The 20,735-nt window shown below is 42.9% G+C and overlaps 1 protein-coding gene across 1 annotated transcript in view; it reads right to left on the minus strand.

Moving 5' to 3' along the window:
* The window catches only part of LOC103363401 (rho guanine nucleotide exchange factor 10-like protein), a 36,940-nt gene extending 17,232 nt beyond the window's left edge, over window positions 1–19,708 (minus strand). Inside the window, exons 1-13 of the mRNA XM_008290156.1 lie at window positions 19,662–19,708; window positions 15,071–15,138; window positions 12,787–13,047; window positions 12,646–12,673; window positions 11,364–11,437; window positions 8,430–8,666; window positions 7,825–7,955; window positions 4,181–4,294; window positions 3,794–3,902; window positions 3,374–3,477; window positions 2,736–2,813; window positions 2,314–2,493; window positions 951–1,129 (exon numbers count right to left, since the gene is read on the minus strand). Of these exons, the coding sequence (XP_008288378.1) occupies window positions 951–1,129; window positions 2,314–2,493; window positions 2,736–2,813; window positions 3,374–3,477; window positions 3,794–3,902; window positions 4,181–4,294; window positions 7,825–7,955; window positions 8,430–8,666; window positions 11,364–11,437; window positions 12,646–12,673; window positions 12,787–13,047; window positions 15,071–15,107 (1,532 nt within the window). The 5' untranslated portion in view covers window positions 15,108–15,138; window positions 19,662–19,708. The remainder of the gene's footprint in view (window positions 1–950; window positions 1,130–2,313; window positions 2,494–2,735; window positions 2,814–3,373; window positions 3,478–3,793; window positions 3,903–4,180; window positions 4,295–7,824; window positions 7,956–8,429; window positions 8,667–11,363; window positions 11,438–12,645; window positions 12,674–12,786; window positions 13,048–15,070; window positions 15,139–19,661) is intronic.
* Window positions 19,709–20,735: the final 1,027 nt, after the last annotated feature.

Consider the following 20,735-nt stretch of genomic DNA (forward strand, 5'->3'; position numbering starts at 1 on the left):
AACATTTTGGCGGTCGGTGACAGCAGATCAGAGACGTGTAGCTACAGATCAGAGACACCTGCAGACAGAATAGACACAGAACTACAAAGGAAGATGGTGATTTATAACTGTACGGAAAGGAGAAAGAGACAGAGGAGAGGAGCCCAGTGCATTATGGGAGTCCTCCATCAGTCTAAACCTGCAGCAGAATAACTAAGGGACAGTTCAGGTGATCCTGAGCAGCTCTGACTTTAAGTTTTATCAAATAGGAAAGTTTTAAGCCTGATCCTAAAAGCAGAGAGGGTGTCTGCCTCCTGAACCCAACCTGGGAGCTGATTCCACCACAGAGGAGCCTGGTTCTACTTCTGGAAACTCTGGGAACCACAAGTAGACCTGCAGTCTGAGAGCGAAGGGCTCTGTTGGGATGGATTTTAAGTTCTATCCTGGATTTCACAGGGAACCAATGAGGAGAAGCTGATGTTCCTGTCAGAACTCTGGCTGCAGCATTTTTGTATCATCTGGAGGTTTTTAAGAGAATTATTGAGAAGTCCTGATAATAGTCCAGTCTAGAAGTTACAAATGCATGGACTGGTTTCTCAGCATCACTCTGAGACAGGACGCTGGTGAAAGAAGGTCGGCCTACAGGTGTGCTTTATGTGTGAGTTAAAGGACAGATCTTGGTCAATTATTTCTTCTTTGATAAAGCTTATAGCTAGAGCTGCTCAGCATCACCTGAACCGTGCCTTAGTTCTGCTGCTGTAGGTTTAGACTGATGGAGGACTCCCATGATGCACTGGGCTCCTCTACTCTCTTCTCACTCTCTTCCATACAGTTATAAGACAAATTAGACAGGTAGCCTAATAAAGTTTTAATATATACTGTAGATACATTGGTCAAAATGCAAACACGGGATAAAACCCAGGCGTTACACTTCCATCTGACAGACAGCCTAAAAACTTGACTGAAGTGGTGTCAGCAACACGAAAGAGAGAAAACACTGGATCATGTGGGGTAAATACCAAAGTGTGAGCACCTTAAGGAAGTCCAGGAAAGCGGGTTTGGACATGCAGGCTTTTTTGATGAGCGCCATGGCGTTGGTGAAGTTGTTGATGTAGTCGCTGTACACGTTCAGCACCATGGACTTTGAAAACTGTGGAGGAGAGAGTAAGACATCAGTGCTCCGTCTATCTGCTTATTTTCATTTGCACTCATTTAACGGTTTTTAAAAAGATTTCTTTTTAAGGTAACGGGAGGCTAATGTCAAGCAGTTTAGACGTACAACTCTGGAAGACAGTGAACAGGTCCGGTTGGCATTTGTGTGTCAAATGATGCTCAGGACATTCAGCCTTATTATGCTTCTATAATGATTATTACAGTGGCTATAGGAAGTACTGACCGTCCTAGGAGCTTCCCCCTTTTATTGCTTTTCAACATTGAATCATGGTACGCTTAATTTTGCAAAAAAAATGAAAAAATGAAAAAGAAAAGGGTTGTGATGATGCTGCCACTATCATGATGTGAAGCACGGTGGTGGCAGCATCATGACGTGAAGCACGGTGGTGGCAGCATCATGATGTGGGGATGCTTCTCAGCAGCAGCCCTGGAAGGCTTGAAGGTGAAATGAATGCAGCAAAGTGTAGAGAAATCCTGGAGAACAACCTGATGCAGTCTGCAAAACAACTGCAACTAAGGAAGAAGATTTGTTTTCCAGCAAGACGATGACCTGAAGCAAACAGCTGAAGCTACACAGAAACAATTTGTGTTGCAGAGTGGCTGACTCAGAGAATTTACTCACCGCAAAAAAAAAGGAATAAGGTAAAACTACAGTGTCCAGATGGAGACCTGTCCACACAGGCTCTCTACTAAACAGGGACTTGAAGGGGGAGGACACTCATGCAATCAGTTATTTTACATTTTTAATTATTATTTAATAGACATTTTTTGTGGAAATGTGTTTTTATTTTTTTGTGAACGCTTGTCAACACAACCAAATTATATTAACCAAAGGAAAAAAGCAATACAAAGGGGGGGAATCTACCAAGGAACACTTTTATAGGGCTTTTAGATACTACGGTTGAAATGCGGCCATTTAAACAAAACACAAAAATAACAAAAACGACGAGGTTTAAATGCAAATATTTGAGCACCAGTCAGCTGCAGCCAGACCAATATGCACTACAGAATAGGCTGGCTAAGCTTTTTAAAAGACTACACCAATGCTCTTCTGGACACTCAGATCATAAAAAACCATCAGAGGGAAAAAAAATAAGGGTGTTGTATGTACTCAGTACAAAGTTCCTTTAGAAATGAAGGAAATAAAAAGATGCAACTGACCGAAGCCACAAACAGGTCGCCGATCTTCTCGCTGTCATCCCATTCAGCCACACGACATCCCAGGGCGATCTGGAACATCGAATGGCACTGGTGGATCTCCTGCAGACGGTAGAAAATCTGACGCACCTTCTTGGGGTTTATTATCAAGGTCTGTGGATCCAGCAGAGGCTTCTGGTACTCCTGAAAGAACAAGAAAGGCCGACTTTAAACTACTGTAGATGTGCTTCTGTCAGCTTCCACAGAAACAGACGATGCGCTTTGCATTTTGAGGTTCTTTATCGTTTCTTATGAGCAAGAACTGCAGAAATTGAGTTCAAATAACACCTCCAGATATGTTCCAATCGACTTTTTTTTTTCCCAACAGTGTCTTTCCACACTGAAATGCAGCGGCGCCCTTTTACCTGAGGAGACGGGTGACTCACCTGGAGGACTCTTTTGAGAGAGTCCAGGTAGCTGTTCTCACTCTGCAGAATGGAGCTGAGAATGAGGCGTCTGACAACCTGAAGGAGGGAGCAACAAACACCACGGTCAAATGAACCTGTAATCAGCACACCTTATGCTAATTTAACAACATCACAATGCATGGTATAAATTCTTAAATTTCAAAATTAAAATCATGTCTCCAATAACAGCTGTAAACAGATAACAGCTGGTCACTAATGAAGGCCTGAAATGACCTGAACTGGAAGTAAAATTCAGTAGAGTTATGTTTCTTTTTTCTCAACACTAACACTTTATTCATTTACTATTTAATTCCAGTTGCTTCTAAGTTGCTCCTGCAGCTACGAGGCTCTTTAATAAAACATCTAACAAAAGAAAAGAGTCGCACAAGAGAAAGAGATCAGCAAAGTATGTTCCGGTAACAGGATGCTCCAATTTCAACTGTTTGTCTCCAAAAGTGAATCATTACAGACACTCGCTGCTTTCAAATGCCCATAAAGAGAGCCAGCAGAGTGAAGAAAATGGAAACAATGCATGTAGACAAACACCAGTTCATTACAGCAACATGGTTTCCTGTGCCGACATGAAAACACAAACGTATGGGCATTCACATCCACACCTGCTGACTGCTGAGCCCCTCCGGCATTGGGCTGAGCTGTGGAGGAGGATGCTTCAGCTCACACACCGACACGTCCATGTAACCGGCATCATCCTTTTCCTCGCCTGCAACATCAAACACAACAGCTCTCATAGGACAACTGCAGTTTTAATTGCCTTTCTTTTTTTATTTTTCCATTCCTGCACTGTCACTTGTAACATGTTTTATATTTGCAGAACGTAATATTTACAAAAAAATGATGTCAACTTTATGATGAAGTTACTCCACCTGTCTGCCACTCATGATCTTCTACATGCACAGTAATGTATGCAAAGAAGGAAGTCTTAAACTCTGCAGTTTTTGGTGACAACAAATTGCATTTCTACAAACTAAACTAAACACGTACGGTGAACTTATCAGTCCCAGTTACAGATTCTGTACCTGTGGAGTCTTTTCTCTGCAGGAACGACACTTTGCGAAACATGGCTAGTCTTGTTTTCTCCAAACCGTCCTTGGTACCGTTCCTCGCTGCCTTCATCAACTGCTGCACCTGGAAAATGCAAAGTAAGGCAAGAAAGGGTGTGTGACAAGGTGGCTGCAGAAGCAAAAGAGCGACAAATTCTGTTTTGCAAAACAGTGTTTTATTGTTATTACTATATCTTAGTTGTATGTTTAAAAATTAATAGTAAAATCAAGCCCAATGCGTGTCACTTTTTGGTTGAACCCAGCCCTTAAGTGAGGTAAACTAAACTCACAATGACCTGTATCCATAAAAAGTTGGAGGAGAACAGAAGAGAAACATGAGGAGGGTTTTTATTTCAACCCTACCTTCGTGTCACAGCTCTGTCGGATGTGAGCAACGTGAGGTGCACTGAGACGCACTGCCAGCTCCTTCCTGGTGACGGCATAACGCTCCTTTAGCCTCAACACGTCTGCAGGCAGCTTGATCACAGGAACACAAACAGAAGAAGCATCATACACCGAGGCCAGGAGTTCACTAAAACACCTCGATGTCTAGTGAGTAGGTCTAATTCTAACCGTCTCCATTAAGGCAGAAGATGAGGAACATGCGTGTCAGAAAACATCTCCGCTGTAGTCGACAATGTTGGCAAGCAGAGAGCGTTGTTTAGCTCGCACTGGGCCACCATGACAAAGACTTCTGGACCACAGGTTCATCAGTCGAGGTGACCCAGACTCTACAGGGGAAGCGTTCCTTCAACCAAGTGGCAGACATCATGAAGTCCATATTTTAAAAAAGCATGTTTACTGAACTTGATTTGTCTTAACGGTTAATCGATTATTAACCGATATGTCTATAGGTTAAGCATTCCTTGTTGAACTATTACAGAGTTAAAGAAGTGTAGGTTAATAAACTATGAACAATAAATGGCTCATAATAAAAGTATTTGCAGGACTATGACTTGGAAAACCATCGTTTCTCTTTTAGCCCAGTAACAATGATATAAACTCTTGTAGTTGGGACACTGCTGGAGTATTTTCACCATCACACCGGCTCAATGCAACCTCAAACACTGGCCATAAATGCATTTTTCTCATAAACTATACCTCTGACTGGCTCCTACTGGTGCCAATCACAGGAAAATAATCATCAATCATCATATCGTTGGATGATAAAGGTTTTAGGGTTGGTAGAATATCAGCGTAGACGAAAACATGGACATTTTTTTTAACCAGAAGTGCACCATCATAGAACTGGTTTCTATTATTCAATCAAAGCAGGGCTGTACCATTGCAGACCATATGAACATATCAATGATCCTGCTAAATTCCAGGACTCTAACTCTAGCATTTCTCAAGTTATGGCCCTTCAAACATTGCTCCACAGATTGGCGCGAGGAACAGATGCACAAACCGACATGACCCCACCAAGCTTTGGGTATTTCCAACTCAGAAATGATTGCTACCTATGACCCCAGCTTCTACACATGGTCAACTCAATAAATATTCACCGGTTGACCATCTGCCACCAGCTGAACAGCTCAGAAACGTGACCCCTTTTCTAACCAGAACAACAGAATGAGAGAAGACCTGCTACGCTGACTATGATTGTAGTCTTAGAAGACAGAGCACCTACCTTCTGTATCCTTACTGACAAATCCTTCCTCTGTCATAAAGCTTTCAACTCATCCAAGACACTGAGAGACATTCTCTGCGCTGACTCCACGAACGACTTATTTTCTTTACAACGACTCCACGCCCAAAAGTCGCTCAATTTCATTTTCAAAACACAAGAGCTGAGTGGGGAAAGTCCACAGGCGACAGCGGCACATGGTGACAGAAGCAGAAGACAGAAGTGCTGACAGGGCGAGGGGCTGCCAGAAATAATTCACTTCCTCTTTTCATCAAATCCGCTTTCCTTCACGCCGAACATGAATTAGAAACCGACACCAGTGATTCCCCACCAAGGTCATTCGTGGGTTGGACCAGCATTGAAGTTTTAAAATTAAATATTCACAGATCAAAGCGTTCAAACTGTAAAGTGTCCAGTAGTGATAAACTCGCAGAGAATTATCGCCAACTCTGCAGTTCCTCTCAACCTCAACTGTGCAGAAGATTTTGCCGTCTTTCACTTCATGGTTTTGGTTTTACAGGCAGCATTCACACTGTTTTGGTTAAGTAAAGATATGTCAGTGTTGTGTTCTGCTGCATTAAAGTAGGAAACGGCTTCTTCTGTAGTCATGCTTATCATTCGTTTAATGATTTGCTTTTTAGTTCGTGATATGGTCTCAGAGCTCTTTGCAAACTTGTCTGTGCAGGTTCTCGATCATCTAAGTCACGGTAACTCGAATAGCTTAAGCAAAAACCAGCTAGACTTCTCTTTCTGGCACAAAAATGGGCCTTCCAGGGTCACCCATTGTGGCCAACGTCTACATGGACAAAGCAGTGCACTGAGCTTTTTCAACCGAACATCTTCCAGCAACTTCTTCAGGTCTGTGGATCGAAATCAAAGCCCGAGAAGTTCCTGTTGTTTGACTCCGGGTGGATTTTAAGTAAGGGTTAATCAGAACTTTACCGCACCGCACGGCACGCTGTTGCACTTCAGACCCAGCAACACTCTGAGACAAGAACAACCGCACACAAGCCGAGCGACACTGTATACGCAGTATTCATTCATCCGTCTGCTACATTCACAGGTTAGCGCCGACTCAAAGTGCAATCATAGCGATTATAGTCAACATTTTAAGACTTTTTAGAGCGACGAGGCTTCGCGTCGCCCGTGAGCTCATTAGCATAAAGTAGACTTGACGTCAACTTTATGCAAATTTGGCAAATTTTGACAAAAACGCCCCTCTGGACTCGTAGCATTAAGGCCTTGATGGGAAAAACAACTTCCCATCCAATAAACCGAAAAAACCCCAAACAACTTTACGTCCAACAAGCCAAGCACGCGGTCACGTCTTCCATCACAAACTTTCTTGTTCGCCGACGTCACTCAATGCATCCTGTGCATATTCTTAAGCTGTTAAATGAACTTTAGGTGCATTAGCGCCACCTAGCGGCTGCAGTGTGAGCATCAGTGTGCCAGAAATTAGGGCACTGAGAAAGGTGCAATTAAATGGGCTGTTTATTTTAAACGTGTTATTTGTTCTGTAATTAATCAATCAAAGTTAACGTGTTAAAGTCCAGGCCCTACAGGAAACCTAACTCCTCAGAACAAGTCTCAGCGGTCCAGCTGCAGCTGAAGGATTAAGGGACGCTCCTTTGAGGACAGAAAAGTTCTCAGTTTGGACCGAGAACACAGACGGTTTGAGAGAAAAGCAGCCGTCGATGTTAAACTGGAGCAGCCGTCTCTAAACAGAGCACGAGGTTCACAACACCAGTTATCAAGTGCTTATCATGCATTTTGAGATCCCTCCTTAGAAAGTTTCACCAAAACCAAAGAGCGAAGTCGAGCTGCTTTTTCTAAAAGTCCTAGGATTTTGCAATCCTGTTTTTTTTTTTTCAAAGATGTGACCAAACAGAAGTTATCATAACTAACCAGTGTTTACTGGATATGTGCCGTCCCGTTACTCTAATAAAAAAAAAAAACAGAGCAGCAACAAAATTCATCCAAGCTGAATGTTCAGATGTGCAGGTCTGAGGCCTGACAGTGAGCAGGACCTGATTGTTCTGCAGCTTACAGCTACAGAGCTAACAGGCCTGAAGGGACTTACCTGCTTCAACCGTTGGATTTTTACACAGTAAGGATGTTTTTTTTTAACATGTTTCCTAAACAGGCTACAACCTAAACCAGCTAAATTAAACCCTCACATCATGTCACATCCCAGTGTGGAATTCAAATGACACAAACACAATATTAAAGACAGCATCGCTGCTCTTTGTGACACGTCTTTGAAAACACGCCGTATAAACACAGGTATTACTTCAGTCTTCAGTCACTACCAGTGAAATGTTTTACAGGATCTCTTAAAGTATAAGTTATTCATATTTTAGAGAGAATCTCCACATACCCTGCTGCCTCGCCCGGGAGGAACAGCCTCGCTGTCAGACAGCTCATCGTAACTCTCGAACTCACTGGAGCTCCAGCTGTTGGAGCTGCGGTGGTCTGGTCCCTGGATGTCCTCGTAGATGTCGTCCACGTCTACGTGCAGAAGAGGAAAGATCAGAGTAAACCATTAACTGAGATTCATCTGTTGTTTCAGTCCATCTAATACAACTGTTGTCCTCTAATTGCAAGGTTGGCGGTTCGATCCCTCCTTGAGCAAGACACTGAGTTGCTCCCGCTGGCAGGCAGCACCCTGCATGGCAGCTTTGTCGCCGTTGGTGGACGGACGTGTGGGTGAATGAGAAACACATTGCAAAGTGAGTACCACTAAGGTAGAAAGGCGCCGTATATTTACTACCATGAGACTTCTGATTGTAATACTTGAGGCTGTATGCACTGAACTCATCATCTGTAGGCTGGTGTGTTTGTCCAGAATAGTAATGACTGTTGGTGGGATTAAAAACATTAGGTGTAGGACTGAAGACCATTTACAGGTTCTAATATCATGTGGTGGTTTGTAGGAGTTAACTCCTTCACATAGCAAAGCTGTGAAGTGTTTCGGAGGCTTACCGTCCACGAGGTGCTGCAGGTTCTCAGCAGGTACATCATCATAGATGACCTCTGGGTCTCTGGCCTCACCATCAGGGATGCAGGTCGCTGTGTTGACAGGTGTATCTGCAGCAGGTGTGTAATACTCTGTGTGGGGACAGACTGAAGGGGAGACCTCAGCGTCCTCTGGTGGGCTCGGCATACTGACTGAGCTGCCGGACTCCTGCGGAGCACCTTCTGGTGTTAAAGAAGACTTTCCTAGAAAACAATGAAGCCACTGGTTTCAGTACGACAGTCTTAAAGCACCATCACAGTGTAGCTGCAAAAGTCCTGCAGACTTTACATCATGCTGATCGCTGTTTTTAGATCTGGTTGCCACTGACTATCATTCATTTCAACAGCAGTCGTATATGAAGGTAAAAAAAAAATGCATTTGCTACAGTATAGGTTTAGTGATTCTCCAGCTAAAGACTGGTTCTTCTGATCAGTGTTAACAACCTGATCAGAATATTGACAGTAGTTATTGATGACCTCATGCCTGTACAGTGCCTGAGTGGTTGAATGAAAAACACACAACTCTGCTTATTTAGCAAAATTACAACTGCTGTTAAGACAAAACAAAAGAGGAAAAATCTGACATTTTAAGAAAATAAATCAGAATTTTGATAAATAAATAAAACAATATGACAACATCAGTTTAAATATTGGATAAAAACATCAAGTTATTCAGAGTATTGAGACGTTTTAAATATAAAATGTAATTTTTAGTGATAGCAGTCCCACGTAATTGTGTTTTATGTGATGAAGCATTATTTATTTTCTCTGGAATAGAAATACAGAACTAGCAGTTAATGTGATGACAATGCTTTTGTGGCTAATATTAACTTTTTGTGAAATCCTTTTACATGCAGTTAAAACATGTGTCATCCTGTGTGTTTCCAAATCCGTCCATAATGCCAAAAACAAGTTTCATTTTTATGTCTTCATGCTCCTGCTCAGTTCAAACCCCCCGACACAACTTCCTGTTTAGTAATAATAGTCAGGAGCAGAATGATTTCAGCATGAAGACAACATGGAAGGATGTTGAAACTTGCCACACCAGTAGATGATACTTCCATCTCTTACTGTTCTAAACTTCATCAGCTGACCCAGGATTCAAGACGTCCATCTGGCTGTAAATATAACCTTTTCTTTGATTGGTCATAACTCCCATTTCTACTACAATATGAAAGCTTTCTAAGCATTAGTGATGTCATTCAGATGTTATTCTCACAATAACATTAATCAAATAGATCCTATGTTTTAGAGACGTGTTTTCTAAATTTTGCGATTTTTGAGCAAATCCTGAATGTGGGAGCTCTTAAGCAAAACATTGTCAGAATTTGCTGCATTCTCTCCGTTCACCAGAAACTCCTAAAAACCCCCTGAACATGTGACGACTCCAGGACGTATACGTCAAGAGATGTGGACGTCTGAAGGTCTCGCTCAATTACCAACATGCTTATTGATCATTTCCATTGGGTAAAAAATTCAAAAAATGTCAGAATTTCAGTGAAATAAAAAAAGGCAGATGTCCGTTCAGATGCCAAAGATCATTCCTTCAAAGCTTCAGGAGATTCTGAGATGGTCAAGCTGCCACCGTCGCTGCTTTGACCCTCATATACACACTTTGTGATCGACTGTATTACTAGACTGGATCCTAACTGATGCAGCTGCAGGATCAACTTTTAATGAAGAGATTTCTTAGGCCAAAAATGTTTCTAATCTCCTCCAAAACTGGTGCAGATCATCAACAGATTGAACCTCGTGAAAGAAAACTCCATGTGGCTTCATGTGTTTCTGAAACACACCAACTAACAGAAAACTTGGTCTGAGCCACACTTTTTACAGGATCTGATCAAGTTGTCACTGCGACTGCTCAACTGCATGAGTTTTTTTTATTTATTTTCAGAATCATTATAAATAATGTGCATGAGGGACAGACCGATTGTGGGTGTGGCTGATATTTGGCCTTTTTCCGATTACTCCTATTGAGCCATTATTGACCAATTAAATACTTTGGGTCTGATGCAGCCTCCTCTGTCTCACAAATGTCTCTCAAGCAGCAAAAATTAAACAAGAAACACAATTTGTTACCACAAACCAGGAAACTAGCTTCTCTCACAGCGGCCAACGCTAACAGCGAGCGGCTAAGTTAGAAGACAGCCACAGATTGAGCTGAAACAGTCTGGAAAACAAAAATTAATAAGATGTGGACCTGAGTGGGCAATAAAGGCAAACGAACAGTGATAGATGAATAAAATAGAGAAGAGAAGCATGTTTTCAAGAACTTACAGGGATGAACCAGTAAACTTAGGCCAGAGTTTGTGGTTTTTCTTGAGTTTTTAAGCGCAACAATCCAAGTCAAACACCAAGTTCACTCACAGTGAGACTCTACAATAAAAGCTTCACTTCCTTCAGGGGATATGATTGAATTAATGACACAGGAAATCACTGAAGAACAGGTTTAACCAACGTGTTGCTGTGACCTGTCTAGACAGGAATATGACAACTCAGCATAACTGATTGACACTTCAATAATCTCACAAGTACTACAGATGGAACCTAATGGCTGCATTCATCGTAAAGAAGAGGCTCAAAGAGAGGGAACTGTGAGTTTAGGTACACGAAGGGTAATTAGGAAGCAGGAGATTCCCATTTGGGACATTACTGGGACTTCAAACTAAATTACGGAGCCTAACTGAAGGACAGAAGCTTTCTTCTTCTACATCTACCGCTACAGGGAGGCCGTGTACCTTTGCTCAATCGCAGAGTGAGCTCTGAAACCACACTGAGCCACTCCTTGGCTCGGTGTGACGTCCGGCCTGTCCGAATGCATGCAAACATAAAAGCATCCTCACTTTGTTGAGCATCGTACAGACAGACGTGTGCTTCAGAGCCGGCTGTGTTTCCTACCTTCATAAACGCTGTTCGCTTTCCAGAAGCTCTCGGACTCTCCGGTCACTCCCAGATCGGAGGAGGTTGAACGTCTGCAACAAGCAAACAAAGGTCATTTTAAAAGACTTTTATCACTTTATTACCGGATTCTCTTCTTGTAGCTCCACAACAACATATCAAAAATGAAATATATCGAGCTCTATAGAGAAAAGACAGAACAAAGAGAGATATTAAAAAGCTAAAAATGTTATTTTAGCCTGATCAAAATCTGTAATTATGGAGTGACAAACAGACATACGATAATAAGTGAGTGATGTCAATAAAACAGTTGATTAAATGTCAGCTTGATACAGGACCACCGGGCGTCTTCTCCATTTTAACTTTTGGAAAGCTATCGAAAGCAACGGAGAAAATAGCATATTGAATATAAAATGTCATCATGTTATCATTTTACCTCGTAGACGTTTGTGTGAAATGTCGTCATGATTAATGTTGGAGTTGTGACCTTTTGTGTAGACCTTTTATTTATCAGATCTTCCTGGAGTCCGAAGCGCAGATTTGTACTAAATGTGAATAAATTTCTCTGAGGTGTTCTTAAGATGTTGTGATCATGAGTTGTTTTATGGCCAAAAATGTGAGCTTTGTCCCCTCCAACATGAAATCTGTGACAGTGAGTCAGGAAACATGAGAGGGGATGAGTTCCTGGTCTATGTGTAAATGCATAACGCACTAAAGGATTCAGGCACAGGTTTTTCTTTTGGGTTGTGTCGTCCATTTTATTCACAATGCTTGTCTCCCTGCATACAAAAACAATTCTAGATCACTATTTTGAGGGAACACACAAAGCTTAGCTGTGCCCACGATGACTGGTTTAAACCCCAGCAGCGTTAGTATAAAGTCTGTGCTGTATGTCGTACCCCAACAACACCCCGCTGAATATATTCCTCTCAAAAACAAAAGTCTACATTCTGGGATTTCAATCAGACGGCATGTTTGCTGCGGCCTGTTGTGGATTTTGTTCTGGTGTCTCTTAAACTACACGTCCTCTCGTGGTCAAGTTCAATATGCAGGTTGGTTTCTATTTATAATGAAACTTGGATAAATGTGTGAGCTGTGCCTCTCTTTGCATGACTCATGATGTTACACACAAAACTTGTTTTAAGTTAAATTTCAGGGGTAACTGGTGTTCCTGCTTGACTTGCAGTTTTTATGCTGGTCATTTAAAAGTTTCCTTCACATGTCTAACGGGCTGAATATGACAATATGATTCTGTTCTGTCATTAGTTCTGTGGTAGCTTACCCCTCTGGTGGCTCTCTGTGGTCCATATCTGGCAAGAAATTAAAAAAAAAAGATAAAAAACAGCTCAAGGCAATCCACAAGCAAAAGAACACTCATTCTGATGTGGAGGAAATACAGCAGTCAAGTACACGATGGGTTTACCTGAGTGGTCCACTGGGGGGTTCTGGTCCTCCGGGGTAGTACTGGCTGATCCATTTAGGCCCTGCTGTGGTGTCTCTTGGGCTGAACTTGTGTTGGCATAAAGATGCGACACCGCCGTGTCTGTGGTCAAGTCGCTCCTCATCGGAGAACAAGAACTGATTCCAGGAGGTCCGATGTCATCGTCGTCAAACTCAAAGGTCTCCCCCTGCTCATCTTCATCCTCGTCGTCTTCTAAGTGGGATGCCCCGTTAGATAAAGACACTGAGGGATGGGAAAGAACGGTTTTTATTCTTATTATAGTTTGTGTAGTTTTACAAGTTACACAGAGTCTTCAACCATCTCTGATTTGCTTGAAACTTGGATATTTAAATGATATCTGAAATTTTACACTGATATAAAAAGTGATTTCTGAGACAATATTGTGCAGAACCCACGCTGCACAGGGACAACATGCAAACTCCACACAGAAAGATCCCGCATGTCCTCACCGGGACACGAACCGGTGACCTTCTAGCTGCAAGGCAACGGTGCTACCAACTGTGCCACCTTACAGCAAAATGAAAAACCAAAAGTACCGACAAAGCAACCTGGGCTTCAGTAACACCTCAGCAGTGCCACAGGCGGATCAGCTCAATGCCACGCCGCACTGATGCAGTCATTAGTGGTAAACAAACCACAACCAAGTAGTGAGTGTATAAATAAATCTACTTTTCAGAAGGTGGACATTTCTATATCGTAAGTCGTCTCTAAAAAATTGATCTTGGGAAACATTCTAGTAAATTGCGTCAGTGGATTTCTGGTTTATCTGAGCCGTAAGTCATAATCGTTAAAATTAAAACAAAAAAAGATGCTGTTTGTTAATAGTTCCATCATTTAGGTGTCACAGACTGGTAACTCATCCAATACCATAAACCTTTGTCAGCGTAGGAGGTGTTTGAGGTGTTGGTAGGTATACACACCTACAGTCCCACTGACTAACCAGTGCCATGGTGTTCCAGTTAGCATGACGAGCATTAAAAGGTGTTCCCACACGTCTGCAGGTGGAAGCCAACAAACTAATACTATGGGTGTGTACAAGACATGTTTTTTGGATTTAACACTCCTCTGCACTTGGATTCACCTCAAGACTGCTGGGTTGGACCATGAAGTCTGTCAGTGAAGGAAACAACTCACCAATAATCTCATTTATTGCAAAATTAGACAGTAAATTGAGGAGGTTGTTGTCGAGCGCTTCACCGAGCAGAACGGGAAACCACTGACACCGTGGATTAGACTCTTGAAGCAGTTAAGAGGAGAGATTACGCTCTAGACATATGGCTTTTAAGCGCTAACCCTTCACCTGTCAGTCCTCGTTTGAACCACAGTTTACACACCCAAGCGACGGCAGCAACAACAAGGCTGACGCTGCTTGCCTAACTTGCCTTAAGGCTTCTGGAGCCCTGAAATGAGGCCGTGAAAAATGTGTTGTGTGGAGAACATCAGCAGAGCGCTGACACTTCCTCCAGTTCATCTTACACTATGCTATGCTTTCAGCCGCTTAGCTCCACCGGGAGGCATCCAGGGGTCACTGTGCCGTTCCTTCTGCCGGCTGCTTCTCAACCGTCTGACAGGTAGATTTGTGTCAAGGTGCAGCAGATGGCCCTCGTAGACTCCGTCTTACGCAGCAGATGCTAACTAGGGTAGCAGGTCCGTGTTGCTTGTCAAGCAGCAGGGGATTAATTAGTCACCTGCAGGCAATCTGCCGAGCCTCGGTGCACCAGTCGAGTTCAGACTTTACTTTTTTTTGCGTAACTTTATGTCACAGAACAGACATAATAGTGAACTGATATTACTTTCAATTTTGTTGAAAAGGCAAAAAAAAAATGCAGCATAAAGTAAACTTCTTGAATTAGTCCAATGGATTAAAAAAAAGGTTCCTCTCACAGGTGTCAGACCTAATTCTGCTCAGTTAAGGTTTTATTTTAACACATATAATAATATGACACATATTTAACACGTTATCTTACCAGCTTTTGGGGAAGATCTGAAGTCTCCTGTCAAGGGATGGATTTTCTAAAGATTACAAACAGTTTCCTCTCGGATCACTTCAATTACAATCTGCTGCAGGGTCATTATGTAGTTTTTTTTAAAAAACTGCCTACCCAAGTTTTACAGTTTATTACAGAGGCTAAAGGTCCAACAAGGGCTCCTTTCCAGTGAGTGTACTGAAGCTAAGGTACGTCAGGAAGAGTTAAAACATACAAGTGTTGATGCTGAGTGTCATTATGAGGCCTGAATGACTCACTCAAGGGCTGACACACGAACGGAGAGGAAGAGGTCATCCTGGGTCTCCCTTAATGGCCACATCAGCTCCTATGGATGGAGAAAAAAAACCCAAACAAATCACCTGCATGCACTAGTTTGCACCACCTTTACACCAGTTTGAACAGAATACTGCACATTACAGCCAACCAGCTACTGTTACACGCCTCAGACAGCTTACAGCCTGAGTAATGTTCACTTCTGTTCTAAGATAAGATAAGATAAGCCTTTATTGATCTCACAGTGGAGAAATTCACATTGTTGTCAGCAGCAGTACACACAGAGATTCACACATACTAGACATAAAAATGTGCATATAAGAAATAGTGCAAACACAAGTATAAAAGCACACAAATAAAAGAGATTTAACTCTCAAATTTGACCCATTTTGACATCTGATGGCAGTAAAAATACCCCAAACATCAGTCTTTTAGCCTGATTAATTGTCCTAAAGTGACCCAAAATACATTTTAAAATGTTTTACTTTAGGTGCTACAGCTTTTTGTACACTGAGGTCGTTTGGGTTCAGATTTGACCCGTGTGTCCACTGAGATGGATATTAGAGCTACCTGTGTGACTCAAATAAAATAAAATGGTGGTTTTAGGGAATCTTGGAACTGCGAAACTGTTTTATTTACAGCTATTAATGTGACACAGACGTTCTAAATAGTTTAAAATCTGGTATAGACACTTACAAACAGTACGTACGGGTTAAGTTATGCGTTCATACTGCATACTTGTCTGAGAATGAGTGTTCAACTAAACTCTATAAAACAAATAAATATTCCAAATAATGTCTGAAAAGTAGCATTCAAAACCAGAAATCCAACGGCAAGTACTTTAGTAAACACACACATAGAGGGGATGTGACAGAGACGGTGCTACAACAGGATAGTAAAGTATTGTTTCATCTGAGCAGTCATAACACTCACACCCATACGTACAGCCAGAATGAAGAACAGCGGTTTTGGCAACTGGTGTTTATCCGTGTGGATAACTGGCTAAAGCTGCATTTTGTCGCTTTTCGCCAGAGGCAACACGAGCACGTTAAATTCTTCCCCAACAAATCCAGACTTGTTATTTCCCAGACTGTTATTCAGCTACATGACGTGCCACTCAAACACGAAACTGTAGCTTCTGAGAGCTCTGAAAACCAGGTAACCGCTCGTAAAATCCTGTTTTGTTCACACGTAAAAAAAAAAAAAAGGCTCATCAACCCACAATCTAGACCAACACAAAGTCAACGCTGTCTTTTTTAGCACTGGAAATCATGTGTGGTCGCATATAAAGACGTTAATGTTCAGATAAAAAGACTCAGAGAAGAACAATCTTTTGTGCCGAGTTGAATGAAGACAAAAATAGATGAATAATTCAGCAGGCCGTCGGGGAAAGCCTCTATTCTGAGGAAGGGTCCGTGGGTTTAGCGGCTGAATGGACAATAGCGGAGAGAGAGGGCGCTGAAAACAGCCGCTGGATTGTCCACACTAAGTTATCGAGTCAGTCTGAGCCTAAAGCCAAACATGAAAACACGATGGAGGCGCATTCCTGCATAATGTTTCACTCGACGGTGACGTAGCCTCTCGTATCAGAGGAGAGGCTTTGGCTCCGTTAGGATTAGAGAGAAAAATGATTCATCGTTCAGTCAGTCGGGTCAGTCTGATGTCAACAACTGCTGGTGAGACTGAACTGGGAGCTCCAAAGCGCGGCACTGGGAGGACGAGTCCGAATGATTGTTGTTTAGCATCACTATCGGTTAAAAGGTTTACCATTTTGGTACAGAGGATGCTATCTCTGCCGCCGTTGACTAGAATTCATCAAAACAGTTTTGGGTATTTCTGGTCCGTAGGGGTTGACACGTCCTTTACTTTGATTCATGACGAAATACCCGCTGAACTTTCCCATTAGCCTCAACCATACTATCTGTTTAATCCTTAATTGCAAATTGCATTCATTAAGTTCTACATATCAGAATGTGGCTATCAGGGATGGATCTCCTTTGGATTTCACCAATCCAGGGGTGTCGAACTCTGGTCCTCGAGGGCCCCTATCCAGCATGTTTTAGATGTGTCCCTCTTCCAACACACCTGATTCACATGATCAGATCATCATGAAGCTCTGCAGAAGCCTGATAACGATCCTGATCATTTGAATCAGGTGTGTTGGAAGAGGAACACATCTAAAACTTGCAGGATTGCGGCCCTCGAGGACCGGAGTTCGACACCCCTGGCGGTGGTAAATGGGTTGGACTGAGCCTGTCCATGGAAATATTACACCGAAACACTACAGAAGGGCTTAAATCGACGACTGTGACACAGCAGATAACTAACTGTATGGACTTATCTGTGTAACATGAACTGGAGTTGTAACCTGAACTTTTAGTTTCGTTTCTCCCCGTAGCTCAGCGGTTCCACGACTGCACTAGCATTAGCTGCTATCATTATATATTCATGGAGTGTTGAACTTGTGAGGTTTCATGAGGTTGCTGGTGTTACCTCATGCACCAGTGCCACAATGCCAGGTGCACTGGGAGCAACTTGAGACTCAGTGTCTTGCCCAAGGACACTTCGACATCTTGCCAACAGACTGCATGTAGCTGCTCGGTTGATACGTCTAGAAAAGTGAGGCCGAACTTTTGATCACTTTGCGCTGTCCGTCATTAAACTGCTGCAGAAAGCAGCCGCACAACAGCGTAACGCCATCGCCTGACTCCAGCGGCTTCGTCATCATTAGGGGACGGTTGCGTTCTACGTTAGTTTGAAATAACGTTGCACAGTTCACGTCATAAATACTCATAACAGCAGTTTACTGAATTGCCAACTATTCCTAGTTGCTATTGTAATTTACTCGCTATCACTGAGCTAAAAGCAGAGCTTAGTTCATCGACTGTAGAGGGAAGTCAATGCACAAGGGCCTTAAACTTGCATTCTTTCTCCCAGCCACCAGGGGGCGACTCCACCAGTTACTAAAAGAGTTCTGATTTTATGAGATTATGATGTCACCTGATTTACTACCTCAGTAAATGTTAATTAGTTTATGGTCTCAATCGGTAGATTAAAGTCTCCTTCAATACAGCACGGTGTTCATTTAGAAAACGATGGTCCCATTTAGAGGAAAATGGATGATAAAGCTGTTTCAGGGTGTGATAGTGGTCGTATGGCCGTGTATGATGTCCTCCGGTTCTTACTCCAAAAATCAATATGGTGACAGCCAAATTCCAAACTCGAGGCTTTAAAACTTTAGTTTGCCACCCAATGTGTGACATCACGGTGGCTTCACTCGTCTTTATTGTACTGTCTGAAGACTCGGTACGACTTCCCAGACCGGCCGGCACATCTGCCGAATCCGACTGATCTCAGAATGACGCCGACTCCCTCCAGCAAGTCAAGACTACGAGACAAACTGACCAGCTTCATGCTTCCTAACCCCCTGAGTTTTCCTCTTTTACCCCAATGAAAACAAATGTGTTATTTTAACCACTCCATGAGCTTCCTGTTCAGTTATGCAGCATGTTTATAAAAGCATGAGACTGTAAACACCATAGTCTGGAGGAACACTTTTTATCTATGAACTTTAATCTTGCAACAAACTAAGGACACGACTTTAACCAAACCTCATAGATGCTGTGATAGAAACACACATAATGAAGCGTAACACTTCCTCTGACTGCTGGGTTTTGGGATTACTGATTAATGATGACGACAACTCAGTGTTCGGCAGTAAAGCATGACTGAGACAAAAACTCAAAGCAGCGTCTGACGAGAAACACTGATTGTTTTTTCTCTGAGCTGCAGCAACACTGAGGTTTTATTACAGGCTTTGAAGACACACCTGAACCTGGAGCTGTAGTGTGACGTGCATCCATAAACCTGGTCACATGAAAACCACCTGCACTGTGTAAAGATTTATTTCCATTTCTTAGGTTGGCCTCCAACTTATGATTGTTTTTTATTATTGATTCATCTGTTTTCTTACTTTTACACATTACCTGCACTAAACAAACAACAAACATTTGCACATTCTTATTCACATTTTATATTTTCTGATTAATTTACTGCCTATTTTTGCTTATTTATCCCTATTTATGGTTTTACTCTCTCTTTACTGTAACTAAAAAATATATATATACGTTTTTTTTGGTCTGTAAAACTTCTTTTTTTCTAAGAGGACAGAATTAAATGAAATAATTGTCAAGTTCAACATAAGAGCAGAGGAAGGTAAATGTGGCATTCATTACAGAAAAAACACTTGAGAGATAAACACAGATCAATAAATGGATTGATCAGTGCAGCTCTGATCTGTGGTGGATCTTACTGCAGGATCCTGGTGGAGCTGTGCCCACTAGAGGAGGACGTGTCCCTCTTTTTATTATTATTATAAATGATTTCTTATTAGATGATTATTGTGTTTATGTCAGTGAAGCAGATTTCAGTCCAGAACGCAGACTAATAGTTCTCCTGTTCAGGGTTTTCTCTGGAGTAAACAGCTCAACACACTTCATGCTCAGATCCTGCAGCTTCCCTCCCTGAGTCCGGACCCCCTCCTGCCCTGCGGAGAACCGGACGAACCGGGCTCACCTCCAAGTCCCGCCAGCGCAGTCCGGCACCGCGTCCCCGCTCTCCTACTCCATAATCGGGGCTTCGGTCAACCGCAGGATCCTCCAAGAAACTCCTGGTGCTGTCGCGGGTTTCCTCCTGGCTTCCCTCTCTCCTCCCCTTCCTCCTCTGGCCCGCCGGCAGCAGCAGCAGCAGCAGCAGGGGGCGCCTCGGTTCCTCCTCCGGCACCGGCCGCCGGCTGCTCAGGGCGGAGATTAGACCTCCGAGCAGAGTCATGTGTCTGTTGGATAAATGCAATGTGTCGCCATTTACCTCCAGCATCCAGGAGTGCACACAGGCGGCTACAGGTCACTGCTTCCTTTATGTTTTCTTTTACAGACAGAAAGAAAACAGTGAAAGAGTTTCTGTAAGTTGGGCAGGCTGCTGTGTTTTTACTGAATGGACACCAGGTGTCAGTGTTGTCCAGGCGGTGTCTGCAGAGGCTGCACTCTCAGGGCCCCACTTCTAGGACCCCACTTCCAGGACTCCACCTTTAGGACCCCACTTCTAGGACCCCACTTCCAGGACTCCACCTTTAGGACCCCACTTCTAGGACCGACCTTCTGGGATCCCACCTCTAGAGCTCCACTTTTATGACCTCATTTCTAAGATCCAACTTCTAGAATCCCATCACTAGGACCTCACTTTTAGGACCTCACGTCTAGGAATGTAGAATATTATTAACATTTTATTAGTTTAAAAAACATATTAATTTATGGGCACATTGAGTCATCCATCCACACCTTAATCCTCACTAGGGTCGTGGGGGGCTGGAGTCTATCCCAGCCGACTCAGGGTGAAGGCAGGTTCACCTGGACAGGTAACCAGTCTATCACAGGGCTACACTTAGAGACAGACAACCAAGCACACTCACATTCACACCTACGGACAATTTACAATCACCAATTAACCTCAACATGTTTTTGTGGGAGGAAGCCAGAGAACCCGGAGAGAACCCACGCTGCACGGGGAGAACATATAAACTCCACACAGAAAGATTCCGGTGCCCCCAACGGGACGTGAACCGGCAACCTTCTTGCTGCGAGGCAACAGTGC

Source organism: Stegastes partitus, unplaced genomic scaffold (genome assembly GCF_000690725.1).
Source record: "Stegastes partitus isolate 25-593 unplaced genomic scaffold, Stegastes_partitus-1.0.2 Scaffold658, whole genome shotgun sequence".
Taxonomy (NCBI): Eukaryota; Metazoa; Chordata; class Actinopteri; family Pomacentridae; genus Stegastes; species Stegastes partitus.